Source organism: Tachypleus tridentatus, chromosome 8, assembly GCF_004210375.1.
Source record: "Tachypleus tridentatus isolate NWPU-2018 chromosome 8, ASM421037v1, whole genome shotgun sequence".
Lineage (NCBI taxonomy): Eukaryota > Metazoa > Arthropoda > Merostomata > Xiphosura > Limulidae > Tachypleus > Tachypleus tridentatus.
Window position 1 is genome coordinate 118016667 of NC_134832.1, and position 14199 is coordinate 118030865.

A 14199-nucleotide genomic window follows, 5' to 3' on the forward strand; every position below is an offset into this window, starting at 1 on the left:
CGTTATGTGATAGTAAAAAATGAATATTTTTGAAATTTGCATAGCTAAGCTATAGAAAATCCTTTACTAAAACAAAAACAACTTTTAGGAAGTGTAAATTCATAGGCCTGTGTTATTCTCATTAGATATCAAAAACAATTTCTTACTTGTTGAATAAATTAATACGAGGATATACACTTTCTCTGATTGCATATGTTTAGTAACTTACAATTGCTGGGTAGTTAGAATAATCAAAAATGCTAGTTCATTATTTTATGTAACATTAATCAATGCCCATAATTAATAGACTATAGTGTTTAAATAGCTTAAATGACCGGCTCTACTGATGATTAAATTTAAAAAAAAAAAAGAAATATCAGTACTTCTTCAGAGTTATTAACAAGTAGCGGAAGAAAAACTATAAATGCAAAATTACAAGATTAAGCTTTTGAAAAAATTCTAAGCTTATAATTTACCTCAAGAATAATTTCTATTGAACATTCAATGTTATACATATAACTCAGAATATTTCTAAATTATGTATGATAAAAATATTTTACACATTTTGGATGACACAGTGCCAATGATTAATAAACAAATTAAAACTTGTAAATAATGAAATTCTATATGAATAAACACGTATGGCAAAGTATAATTAAAACGTTCAAGAGTAATTAGCTTCATATTTAAAGTTACTCATATGTCAGTATGTTGGTATGCGAAAAACAGTCTCCGTCACATTGCTACAAATTGTCGAACAAGATAAGTGCTTTTTGCAAGTTTCCAACTTAAACTTATTTCGTAATAGCATAAATATTATCTGGTTTTGGATTAAGAATTATTAATTTCTACATTTGTATTAGAAAAAGTTAAATATTAAATATTAGATTATTAATAATCGAATTGCTGCACGTTATTTGAATATTGAGGTAGTTCGTCTTTTGGCAAAACTACTTCAACTGTTACAACTTAAAAGTTACAATCTGCCAGAGTTTACGTAATTTATTGTTTTGCAACCACATGCCGCAACCTTTAGTTACGATAATATAAACAGTTATACCATTTTTGAACTATACAAAAAAATTCGAAAATTAGTATGTTATCACTGTTGTTTTTAGTATAATAATATTAATAAGTAATATTCTGTGGTTGTCGCGACTTCGAGATTACCAGTACCATTCGTGACATTTGTATCACAAATTCTAATATTAATTTTAAAAGTAATAAATTGTATCCAACCTTAGTTCTATTTCTAAATAAAGTTCCAAATTATTGTTGTCTTACCCGTTCAACATGTGAAAACCCGCACCTAGCAACATGGAGGATATCTATTCTCTACTGTTTTTGTTAAAAAAAAAAATCGAAAACACTTTTCTTCTTCGTCAAAACGTACAATGGTAAGATTAACAGGTTGTTGTCTTCTCATAACGCTTATTTCTTCGTTGTCTAACCAAAAGATGGCGGGCTGTAAAATCATAATCACAAAGACTAATAATTTCAATATATATTTTTTTAATGTGTTGTCATTGTCTGATTACAAAATAATATCACGAAACATACCGTTATTAAAGTATTTTATCTGATTTTTATTTATGAAAAATAGTTATAAGAACTGAAACAAGAACTTCAGATATGAGATTTGTTAAAAAGGCATTATTTATTTAATCATTATGGAATTATTTTCAAAGGTAAACATTATTTATATTTGTACAGCATTATTATGAAATAAGAGATTTTGATGTTATACGTTAAGTTAGTAAAATATATATAGATTTACATATATTAATTGATAATTATTATTTTTAATATAATTCGTGTAATTATATATGAATATATATACTTAACGCTTTTTCTTGCATGCTATGTGTCATATGTTTTATTAAATGAATACAAACACCTGTTAAATTAACAAACAAAGGTGAAATGAACATTAGTTGCTTTGTTCAGCGAGCATGCGGAGAATGTCTTAGAAAACTAATATAAGTAGCACATCGTCTTTCTATTAGTGCTCTAAATTTGTAGATTATAAATTCCTATTTTTAAAAATAGATTCATAAAATGTTTAAGAGACAGAAATAAAATTTTTAGCCATCAAGGCTTGTGTGTTTTCTTATAGCAAAACCACATGAGGCTATCAGCTGAGTCCACCGAGAGGAATCGAACTCTTTATTTTAGCGTTGTAAATCCGTAGACTTACCGCTGTACCAGCGGGAGACAGCCATCAAGCATGTCTCTTCCAGCTTCCAACCACAACCACCCCTTACTACTTATTCATTCTTCCAATCTTTTGTTAAATTTTCTGCCTCCATCATCCTTGAAAGAGGTTCATTCCAAAAGCCAACCAACCTTTTTGAAAAGTAATACTATTCAAACTGCAGACGATTTTTACACTTTGAAATCTGAACTTATGCCCCTTCGTCCTATTGTTTTCACTGCTAAACACAAAAAGATTTAGTGGAACTATATTACCAATACCTTTAATCTTAAGCACCTCAATCAAATCCCCTCCGACCCTTCTTCTTCCAAAAAAACCAAGTTTAGATACTTTTTTTATCTCCTCAAACAATCCCCCATCCTTGGTATTATCTTTGTGGCTCTTCTCTGAACGTTCTCCAACAATTCAGTGTCATTCTTGAAGAACGGAGCCCCAAATTATACACATTACTCTAAATGAGGCTTTACAAGGATCTGCACAGTGTGTAGAAATTTATTCGTTTTATTTTTATTTTCTATTTAAATGTATTGTACAAACAAACTAAAACTACGTCAAAAACAAGATTAAGATGAACAAAGATATTAAAACAAGCAAACTGTATTTAACACTAGAAATCAATGCTTGTTATCTATAAAACTACAAAATACTCGAATGATAATAGCCGAACTTCAATGACGCTCACAGTTTTTGTTGTATGAATTTAAAGTGTTCCTTTTTGGAATGTTCACACAAATTGTAGAGAAGGCTGCTAGTCAACAGCATGTATCACTATACCAGTTTTTGTGCTACACTCTTCTGAACAAATAAGTAGAATTGATTATCACTTTTATAGCGCAACTATAATAATTAGTTGTTTATGTCAGAGCAAAGCCACATTTGACTGTTTTTTGTTTTCATCGCAGGGAATCTGAATCCTGTATTTTAACATTGAATGTCAATAAATTTATCACTGTCCCCACTGATAGCAGGGGTATCATCTACTGTGAGCAGCTTATGAAAGTAACAGAAAAAAGATATGAAACAGAAAATTCTTGAAAGGAAGAATCATGACTTTGCTTTATGACAGGATTATTTAAACATTACAAGAATGATGGATGATGCTACCGATTTGGGGTTAAAGGAAAAAGTAAAAAAGTTATCACACTAAAATATGGGTGCATATACTTATCAACGCAAAGCAACTAATTTATCAGTTGAATCTCATATTTAATGCTCTTACAATTGTTATTAAGTTACTTTTCAATAACTTACACAACTTCATTAATTCATTATCAAAAAATTCATCACCAAATAGGGGCAACCTGTAACAAGCACCTATTCCCTATTTCCAAGAAAATCAATCTTGCTAATTGGAAAACGTATTAAATTATAAACTTAATAGCAACGCGATAAACTTATAATGACAGGTCATTTAAGAAAGCATTTGCCTTTAGAAACATGTTATATGACTAACTCATTTCTTGATGTAGTTTACAGGGTGTCTTGTTTTGTCTTGTTTTTTGACAGTAGCACATGATTTTTAGAAAAGATGGCCCACAAGAAGTAAATTAGGAAATTGTGATTTTATAGAATTAGCGGAAAGTGTACAAGCGAACAAATAATGGTTTGACGGTAGATAGTAAATGATGATGATGCATAGGACTTTTCCTGTGAGCATTTTATATTGAGACATGGATCCTGGTAAATCAGTCAATAAAGCATTGGCCTCAGATAATTTGTTAGTGTTAAACACCTGTATCTAAACCCTCATCAGTGTATATATTTAAGATATTGATTCATGATAACAGATATCTGACATGAAGAAGTATACTGTGTATAGTTTAGATGTTTTGGTCAATGTAAAGACGATTTTGATGGACTAAGTAGCTTTTTGTCACTTTGAATTTTATGTTTCTTTGGTTTATTATCCTATTATCAGTGCTTTTGATTTTGTTCCAGATAATTCACCTTCTACTTTTAGCATCATGGTATTGTAGTTCCTTTGGAATTCACTTTTAATTCTAACTTTGTGATTTTAAAAATATATTCACAACTTTTTTAAATTCACCTTCCCATTGTCAGCTCTCATTTCAAGTCGACTCATAGATTTATACTAAAACTTTATAATGCTCAGAGCTGTAGCTACAAAAATACGCTATCCACATTCTACTGACTTACTAATCATTATAAAATAGATCAACCATTGGCCCGGCATGGCCAAGCGTGTTAAGGCGTTCGACTCGTAATCCAAGGGTCGCGGGTTCGAATCCCAGTCGCACCAAACGTGCTCGCCCTTTTAGTCATGGAGGCGTTATAATGTGACGGTCAATCCCACTATTCGATGGTAAAAGAGTAGCCCAAGAGTTGGCGGTGGGTTGTGATTACTAGCTGCCTTTCCTCTAGTCTTACACTGCTAAATTAGGGACGGCTAGCGCAGATAGCTCTCGAGTAGCTTTGCGCGAAATTCAAAACAAGATCAACCATTACGTTACTGATAAGATTAGGCTTAAGAACGTTTTGGGTAAACATAGAACGTCTTTAAATGTGTGATTAAATGAAATAATCTAGGTTGAGGAAAAATAGCAGTGTAACGAAAAATAAGTATTTGACTCTGTTATCTTACTGACAACGTCTAACTAATATTTCGAGGTGGATAATAATTCGAAATCTGTAAAGATCTATAATGAGCAGAATCTATTTACAACTAGTTGTGATAAGAAAATTTTAATGCTCAATACCATTTATAGCATAAAAATGAAAAATACACAAAATACAGATAAATACAATTTACTGAATACTTTAATAACCAATTTTACAGTATTAAAAACATTTTTTCCTATCTGTTAACAATTCACCAGTATGCATTAAGCTATATTCAGTTAACATTCATATCTGTTTTTCACTAATAATTACTTTAATATAAAAAATACAGTGTTGGATTTAATGTCTTTAGTAAACATTTTCAATTCGTAGTCCTCTCCGTTCTTTAAGTAAAGGAAACCTAAGGTGACATTATACAATATTCAGCAGAAGACCTAGGAAGCAGTTTTTTATAGCGTGGCTTCATGAAAAATATTACACTTTCGTTGTTTGTTTTGATTTTATGTTATTATTTCAAACTTTTTAAAAGAATTAAACATTACTCAACAATGTTAAGATATTGAAATATGATAAATAATTGTTGTAAAAATTGAACTTTGTGAAATATTTACCTCAAGCTCGATCATTTTTATTAAAAGTAATGATTGTGATGTATGTATATATAATTTATTCGTTATTATTTTTAATATCTGAAATAACTTAACAGGATCCGACGTGTCTTCCAAGGACATCTCAAACAGCATCAAAAAGGTTTGATGTTCACAGATCAATCAGTTTACCCTTTTTTTTTACAAAAACTGTTTGAACCAGTTTATCACACTGAAGATATGGTCGATTACACTTAGTAGCATAAAGGACTGTAGGACATGTTCTATATTATTGGTACTGCTCTGCAGGACTTAGAAGTCTGTATATTCGTCCCTATTCACACTTTACTTCCATCAACGCCACTTTCTTAAATAATAACATAAGATATTGGATATTATTCCAGATTTTTTCAAATAACTATGTCCTTTCTATCTGGTTGCAGGGTGAAGCACGGCTCATGCGTGTAGGAAAAATTACTCTACACATTATTGATCCATTGAATGCGCCCTTGGTATTATCATAAACGAGTCATTATGTGCCTTGCAATGAGCAGGATACGGCTCCTCACTGGGCATCTGGCAGTCTGTTTTTAACTATACGTTGTCACGCTGTGGCAGTCAACATACGACTCGGTCTTGGAGCAGATACCCTAAGATTTCGGCTAGTGAGAATCAACAGACAGCGGTCGTCTGCTTAAGTTGTGGATGATATTGACATGTTGGTCTATCTTGTTTAGGTGTCCAAGCAAGTATGGAAACATATACACATTCTGGTAGTGACACTTTGAGACACTTGAAGCCAGTTCTTAACAATTAGGCCTGGCACAGTCTGGTGGTTAGGATGCTCGGCTTGCAAACTGCAGATCGCAAGTTCAAAGCTCTGTTCCACCAAATATGCTCGCTATTTCAGTCATGAAGGCGTTATAACGTGACGGTCAATACTACTATTGATTGGTAAAAGAGTAGCCCAAGAGTCAGCAGTGGGTGATAATGACTAGCTGCCTTTCTTCTGGTCTGTCGCTGCTAAATTAGGGACGGCTAACACAGGTAATCCTCGTGTAGCTTTGCGCAATATTCAAAACCAATTACAACAACTGTAAATGGCTACCTTGAGATCTAGCCGTCGTGGTTTATGAAAAACCTGGAACACGTGAAATTCTGTAAATCCTTTCAAAGTGACAAATATTAAGATAATACTGTAGAAGACATCTATGTTATAGATATAAAATTTCTTGTTACTTGTGCTATTTTATCTTTCTAGTTACTTACTGGCTTTATTTCTTTGGTGAAGTAAGTTTCAGGATTGGCAGTTAGAGAAAAAGTTTTATGACTAGTAACCACTGTCAAAATTGCAACCTTGAATATATTGTTTTATTATTGTGCGTGACTCATATGTTATTAAGGATCTTGTCAGATATCTAGAAGTTACATGGTGGATCAATAGTTTATATATATATATATATATTAAAACAATGGAAAAACCTATACCCATACGATGATCCTATGGTTATTAACTTGTGTTTATATATGCATTGTTGTTTTGATTGTATAATAAAAGTTAAGACCTTCACAAACCTGGTGTTCTAGTAGATATTATGATATTATTAAAATTTATTCAAGTATAAAAGAAAAGCAGCAAAGAACTGTATTATTACTGTATTGAAGCACATGGAATTTCAATATTAAAATTCCAAGATAATATAATCCATAATATCTATTATAAATATGTGCGTGATAGACAATAAATTATTTTTAGTTAATAGATTAAAAAATATAATGTAATAATATGAAACTATTGTATAAAGTAATAAAAATTAAACTCTGAGTAATTTTGGTTCAATTGTAATTTGATAATTTTGGTACTTTTGTGCGCAAACAAGTTGCAGTTGTCATCAAAATCCCATAGAAAAATCTTTAGCTTTACATCTATTTCGGGGAAGAGTTTGGTATTATAGAAAATATACAAATAATAACGTATTGTTCGTTTATGTTACTTACTGTAATCATGAATTTACATAATGGACTACCTGTACTGTGTCCACCATAGGTGCCTAAATTCGTTTTTTTTCTTAGCGTTATAAGCTGCCAGTCTTACTGCTTAGCCTCTTGAAAGCATAACCATGTATATGGTATGACAAAACAAAGAACATTGTAATTTGATTTTTAGTATAGACATCATTGAAAAACTCCACTTAGAAAAAATGTGGTATTAAACCGTAAACAACACGGCTTTCCAAATACTCTTATAATTATTTTAAGACGTTTAAAAAAGGGTTTCAACATTGAAACACATTTCATCATTACAAATTACTTGATATTGTTGAGTGGACGAGTATCAATGTTTGATAAATTACGTAAAACAAACAACTGACAGGCTTAAAAAGTGTTGTTTTTTTACTTTTTTTGCCTGTCTTAAATAAACGTAACTAATAGAATATTTATTTCATCTTTTTTACAGTCCACACCAGGTCTTGTATTTCAACAAAAAAAGAGGCGGGAAAGTGTTGAAATTTTGGAACAATATTCGGTAATTGTTATTAGAATCAATTGTGAATGGTCCTCGAAAATGTTTTTAACATTATCTTGTTTACTTCCCGCACCATCTGCGACGTTTTTATTGTAGGCAGTTTTTACAGTCGATAAGAGTTTTCACAGTTAACAGTTAAACTGCAGTGTAATTATTTTAGTGACAACGCCGTATGTTCTATTAACTAAAACAAAAACGAATTTATAGAATTCAAAATTCAAAATAACAAATGTTATTCAACACTATAAAATAAACTTCTAAGCTGATTGTATTTAAAAAGTGCCGAAATCCTGACAAAAAGTTGTAATACTTTTCTTTGTTTCACTAAAAATCTCGTGTCTCCCAAAGATTAGATGTATTCGTAACAAGCTTACATGTCACAGATCAACATGGAGTACGAACAGGATATATCTTTCTTAGCTTCTTTGACAGCTGTCAAACTGAGTTCCAAACATTCTCAAGTCTCTAGCCTTCATATTCAAATTGAATGCTGCCAGTTTTCTGTTACCTGAGAAAACTTCCAAATATTCAAGTCAAGATATTTGACAGCAAATAAAGGAAAGTAGAAAATATCCACCTCATCTTCAAAATGGATCTGTGCTATAAAGCAGACACGTCATTATAATATCACATGAGCAAATATTTAATCCAAGTAATATTCCACTCAATTTTTAGATGACTTTGGAGCATTATGGAGTTGGTTGAATAGTACATTCTACTGCTTTAGTTTGGTGTAATTATAAGGTTAAAAGTTAATGTGTGTTATTAGATTGTAAAACGTTTTGCTGTAAGTTTCAATGTCTGAAACCATTTTTTCTTTAAATGCTGTAACTACACATAATTGTATGTAAACGTCTAATCTGAAGAAAAAATCAAATTAGAGGCCAACAAATTATTGGAGTATATTTAAGAGATATATAAATTATAACCTGCATGCTATTAATAACGGTAACATTTATTAGTTTTTTTAAACACAACTCAACATACACCGAGATGTGAAAATGAAGCATTCTAACTTGGTAATGACACACATCATCGTCTGGTAGATCCTGCAGCATTGTCATTAGAGTTTTTAAAATACTTGCGCTCCTGTTAATCTTTTCAACACACTTAAAACTTTACAATACATATGATACGTAGAACTAAAGTTTTTTTTTATATTATAGCTTAGAACTTTCATATATGATCATAGCTCTGAAGAACAATACCATGTGTTGCACCAAGTGCACATTTTCAAATTACGAATTGCACGCCTTTACCCACCCGGCCATGTCGGGCCGGGATTAGAGGGAAGGCAGCTAGTATCACACTCACTGCTGGCCCGGAATGGCCAAGCGTGTTAAGGCATGCGATTCGTAATCTGAGGGTCACAGGTTCGAATCCCCGTCACACCAAACATGCTCGCTCTTTCAGCCGTGGGGACGTTATAATGTGACAGTCAATCCCACTATTCGTTGGTGAAAGAGTAGCCCAAGAGTTAGCGGTGGGTGGTGATGACTAGCTGCCTTCCCTCTAGTCTTACACTGCTAAATTAGGGACGGCTAGCACAGATAGCCCTCGAGTAGCTTTGTGCGAAATTTCAAAACAAACAAACTCTTTAATTTACATAATTTTTTAAAAATTTTATATAAATTATTAGTATGATATATACGACTGTTTATTTTAAATTTACTACGATAATATTGTTCAGTTTAAATTGTGTGAGTTAAAGTAAATTATTTTTAGATGCAATAGTTGAAGCGAGTTTGTTTAGGTAACTGTTTGCAAATCATTTAGTATGTATGTAGTTCACCTGTGAATTGACGTCATTTTTTTTAAGTGAGTATTGTTAGTCGTAACATCTCGTAGTTCGTAGAAAGTCCTAGGCTTCTTTCGGGATATACATGTTTATAGGCAACCAAGTAGTGCAAGTGCAAGTAAGATAAAGTTACACTGCGTATTCATGAGCTTAGTCATAAAAAGTGCATCGTGGCGACTTTTGAAGTGTAACATTTACAAATTACATTGTTGTAACAGAGTAGAGAAGAACTGTGTTCTACAGTAACTGAATTCGCCTGTATTGCATTTTGACGTAACAGACAATTATTTAAGCTCTGAATACAACTGTGATAACTGGTAGTGTAACGATTGTTTGTACATTTTTTACTTGTCTTAGATACATTTGTTTGAAACAAGTGGATTGGGTACAGTCCGTTTATCACTGTAATTTATCGCCAAAAGAGCACAGAAACTACTGTAAAGAATCCTGCCTACACATCCATATATAAAAAATCTGATTGATTTAGTGTTTTATGGAACAAAGCAGCTAGGCTATCTGCACCATACAATCTCACAGTATCATTTAATATTCTATACAAGAGTATTGAATAAATTAAGATCTGTTTTAAGTTAAGCACAAAGCAACACAATAAACTATCTGTGCTCTGCCAACCATGGGTATCGAAACCCGGATTCCAGTATTGTAAGTCTGCAGACACACCGCTGTGCTTTGGTTTAGTTTAGTTTGAATTTCGCTCAGAGCTACACGAGGGTTACCTGCGCTAGCCGTCCCTGATTTAGCAGTGTAAGGCTAGAGGGAAGGCAGCTGGTCATTACCACCCACCGCTAACTCTTGGGCTACTCTTTCACCAACGAATAGTTGTATTGACAGTCACATTATAACGCCTCTACGGCTGAGAGGGCGAGCATGTTTGGTGTGACGGGGATTCGAATCCGCGACACTCAGAATACGAATCGAGTGCCTTAACCACCTGGCCATGCCGGGCCTACCGATGTGCTACCGGAGGCCTTAATTTATCTCAAAAATATATAACTAATATATATATATATTTAGTGCAATCGAGCAGTATATTTGATGTCATCAAAGTTAGTATAAAACCTTGACAGTTTTCCTGTATCAAGTATGACCATTTTCACATAGATTATTAAAGAAATATAAATGATGAATTCTTTCGTTTGGATTGTGAGTACCATTTTTTTAGTTTTATAACTAGAAGGTCTACTTGTCTCCGTTAAGCCTGAGCTGGAAGTAACGAGCAGGACCTGTCAGATTTAAAAATTACTGTGAGTGAAAGTGAGCTGAATAATGGTTCTGCGCAGTCAAAACTAATGAAACTGGTCTCAATCAAAATATATGTTACTTGTGGGTAGAGAAATGGGGTACACATTAATTTATTTTAGAGGGTAAGGTAAGCTTTAAATTGTTAGAGAAATATTCCGTAGATGAAATGTAGATATTTATCTGTTCGAACCTTCTCTGTAGCAGTGAAAAAGAGCATACCAACGTAACTCTATTTTAGAAATAGTGTTACCATTTTTATATCTTGAAAGGAGATGTTAGGTAAGACTGAAAGTATGAAAGGTGACAAACAAAGCAAGAAGTTAACAAAATGTGACTGTAACCGACTGTGTTAGTTACTGCAGTATTTCTTACTGCAATAAACTGAAGAAGTCACTTTACAGTGTCCAAAATTTTGACACTGGAAACATCAGAGAGAGTTCAGAATGTAATGCCCTAGTTTATAGTTCAGTTAGTCGAGGGCTATCTTTGCCATCCGTCCCTAATCCAGCAGTGATAGACTAAAGGGAAGGCAGCTAATTAACACCACCCATCGCCAACTCTTGGACTAATCTTTTTACTAATAAATACTGAGATTAACTGTAACATTATGACGTCCTCGCGGCTGAAAGAGCGAGCATTTTCGATGACGATGATTCGAACTCGCAGACCAAGAGCCATGCATCCTAACTACCAGGTGAGTGAATTAGGGAAGAATAATTTTGTATCGTTTTTGTGCTTATGCATAAATGGGAGACTAACGTAGTATGTAGTTTTTATAATTGTCAACATTATATATCTATCTATCAGTTTTACGCATCCTTTACATCAGTATTTGGACGCTGGTCCAGGCATTAGTTTAGACAATTTGGTGACAGTTGAAAACTGCAATGTTAACCACAGATTAATGTAACCATACGTTAATGATCAAACTTTTTTAACTGTTTCGAATTGGAAAGAAATCCACATCGGTAGTTATATCTATCATTTCCACTTCTGAGCAGACATAACATCTAAAATTAATGTCTTTAACTGTTACATTACTACTTGCATTACTTTGTTTTTATATTTTGGGAAATAAACTAAAAGTGGAAAGATGGAAAATAAAATCCCACATTTTGGCTCTGAAACTGTGAAAGTTTTAAACCGTAAATCTGATGACAGTGGATACTTTTACAGATCTCATTCATAGATTATTATTTTGGTTTATTATGGTGTAGTTTCACCTTTGTGACATCACACAAGTTTATAGTTTTAGTATTGCAGACAGGCACCGACTTACGTAAGGGTTACTTTCCGAAAACCTTTATGTAAGCCGGAAAGGCCTAAAAGAGATATATGCTGATTTATTGGTTTTTATATACCAACCACAGTTTACATCACACAATGCTTAATTAGGCTAGGTAGATATAATAAAAATGGCCGGCAAGTGCTAAGAGAAAAAGCAGTTTTCAAAAATTGAAGAACATTTCATTTGGAGCAAGTTTGTTTATTACGAAGTGCCCCTAGATGTCAGCGCGATTTGCTATAAACACAGCTAAAAATGAATGAGTTTTAATAATTTCGTTTATTGGTGAAAAGAAATGGAAATTAGTTAAACAATTGTACATGATGATTAAAATTGCTTTATATGCCTTAAAACTATTAACATCCAAGCTTGCAGGAAGTGGTGAGGACGAACTTAATTGTTAGATGAAGAAGAAGGAAAAGGAGATGCTTCAGATAAAGCGAAAACTTTAGGGTCAACCACTGGAGCGGTGGAAAGTCCAAGCTTAACAAGAAAGAGATCAAGCTATGATTGTTTGATGGCCTTTTAAGACTTTTAAATAGGGAGAGATATTGAGGTTTATTTCCTCAAACTGCGCCATGCCTGCCTCAATTTCACGCAAAGCATGTGCCATTTTCTTTGCTATGAAGCACCATAGTTTTTCTTTTAACTCGTCAGATGGTTCACTCTGAGTGGTTTTTTTTTGAACTCACTGCTTCTAATTGCACGAGATCTTCATTTGAAAGTTTTTTCTCTTGTACTTCAATTTGCTCTTCTGTGTCATTTTGCTCGATTGCCAGGGCCAACTTTTCAGCAAGCCTCGCAATTTTATCTGTAACTTTCTTGTAGGTTTCATCCTTCTCAACACCATTGAAGCTATGCAAGAACTGGGGGTATAGTTTTTCCTACACAGAATTCAAACTATTCTGTGTAACCTCTTATCATGTCTTTGAAATGTTGAGAATCCCTTGGTGGATAATGTATGATTTCCAAAAGTCTCTGAGTGTCTTATCAATGTCCTCGGTAGCAGCCAATGCTTGCTGAAAAGCTATGCGTAAATAATACGCTTTGAAATGTGCAATTATATATTAATCCATTGACTGGATAAGGGAAGTTGTGTTTGGTGGAAAAAAAGACAACTTTAAGGTTCGGATGAAGATCATTGAGATGAGTTGGATGGTCGGGTGCATTGTCAATAATAAGTAAAATCTTAAATGGGATGTCATGTTCAGAACAATATTTCCCAACTTCTAGGACAAAACAATTACACAAACATTCTTCAAATAAAGTAATAGTAATTAACGGCTTTGAATTAGAACAATAATAAACGGGAAAGGCTGCCTTACTGGTTCCCATAAACGCGTGTAGGCTCTCAGAATGATACACCAGCAACGGTTTTAACCTGTAGTCATTAGCTGCATTGACCCTAAATCAAAGAATGAGTCCATTTTTTGCTGCTTCAAATCCTGGAATTATTTTTTTTTTCAACTGAATTGTACGTACGACTAGACATTCTTTTCCAAATCCCCAGTCTCATCTACATTAAACATTTGTTGTACTCTATAACCACCTTTGGCCCGGCATGACCAGGCGTTAAGGCACTAGACTCGTAATCTGAGGGTCTTGGGTTCGAATCCCTACCACAAACATGCTTGCCCTTTCAGCCGTATGTTAATCCCACTACTCGTTGGTAAAATAGTAGCCCAAGAGTTGGCGGTGGGTGATGATGACTAGCTGCCTTCCCTCTAGTCTTACACTGCTAAATTAGGAACGGCTAGGACGGCTAGCGCAGATAGCCCTCGAGTAGCTTTGCGCGAAATTCACAACAAACAAAACAAACAAAACAAACTAACAAACCAAACTCTTTAACCACCTTCACTGATTTTTTTTTCAACACATCCGAAAACTGCTTGACAGCGTTAGCATCGCCGCTGGCAGCCTCGCTACTCACTTTAACATTATGAAAACTAGCACAATGCTTAAAAC

General features: G+C 33.5%; 1 protein-coding gene across 3 annotated transcripts in view; it reads right to left on the reverse strand.

Annotated features, from left to right (window-relative positions):
• LOC143223305 (polypyrimidine tract-binding protein 1-like) overlaps positions 1-1422 on the reverse strand; it is a 70742-nt gene extending 69320 nt beyond the window's left edge. The window contains exon 1 of one of the 3 annotated variants that reach the window (XM_076451113.1): positions 1264-1422. In XM_076451113.1, the coding sequence (XP_076307228.1) occupies positions 1264-1298 (35 nt within the window). In that variant the 5' untranslated portion in view covers positions 1299-1422. The remainder of the gene's footprint in view (positions 1-1263) is intronic. The other 2 variants (XM_076451112.1, XM_076451111.1) reach the window with 2 other exon arrangements.
• Positions 1423-14199: the final 12777 nt, after the last annotated feature.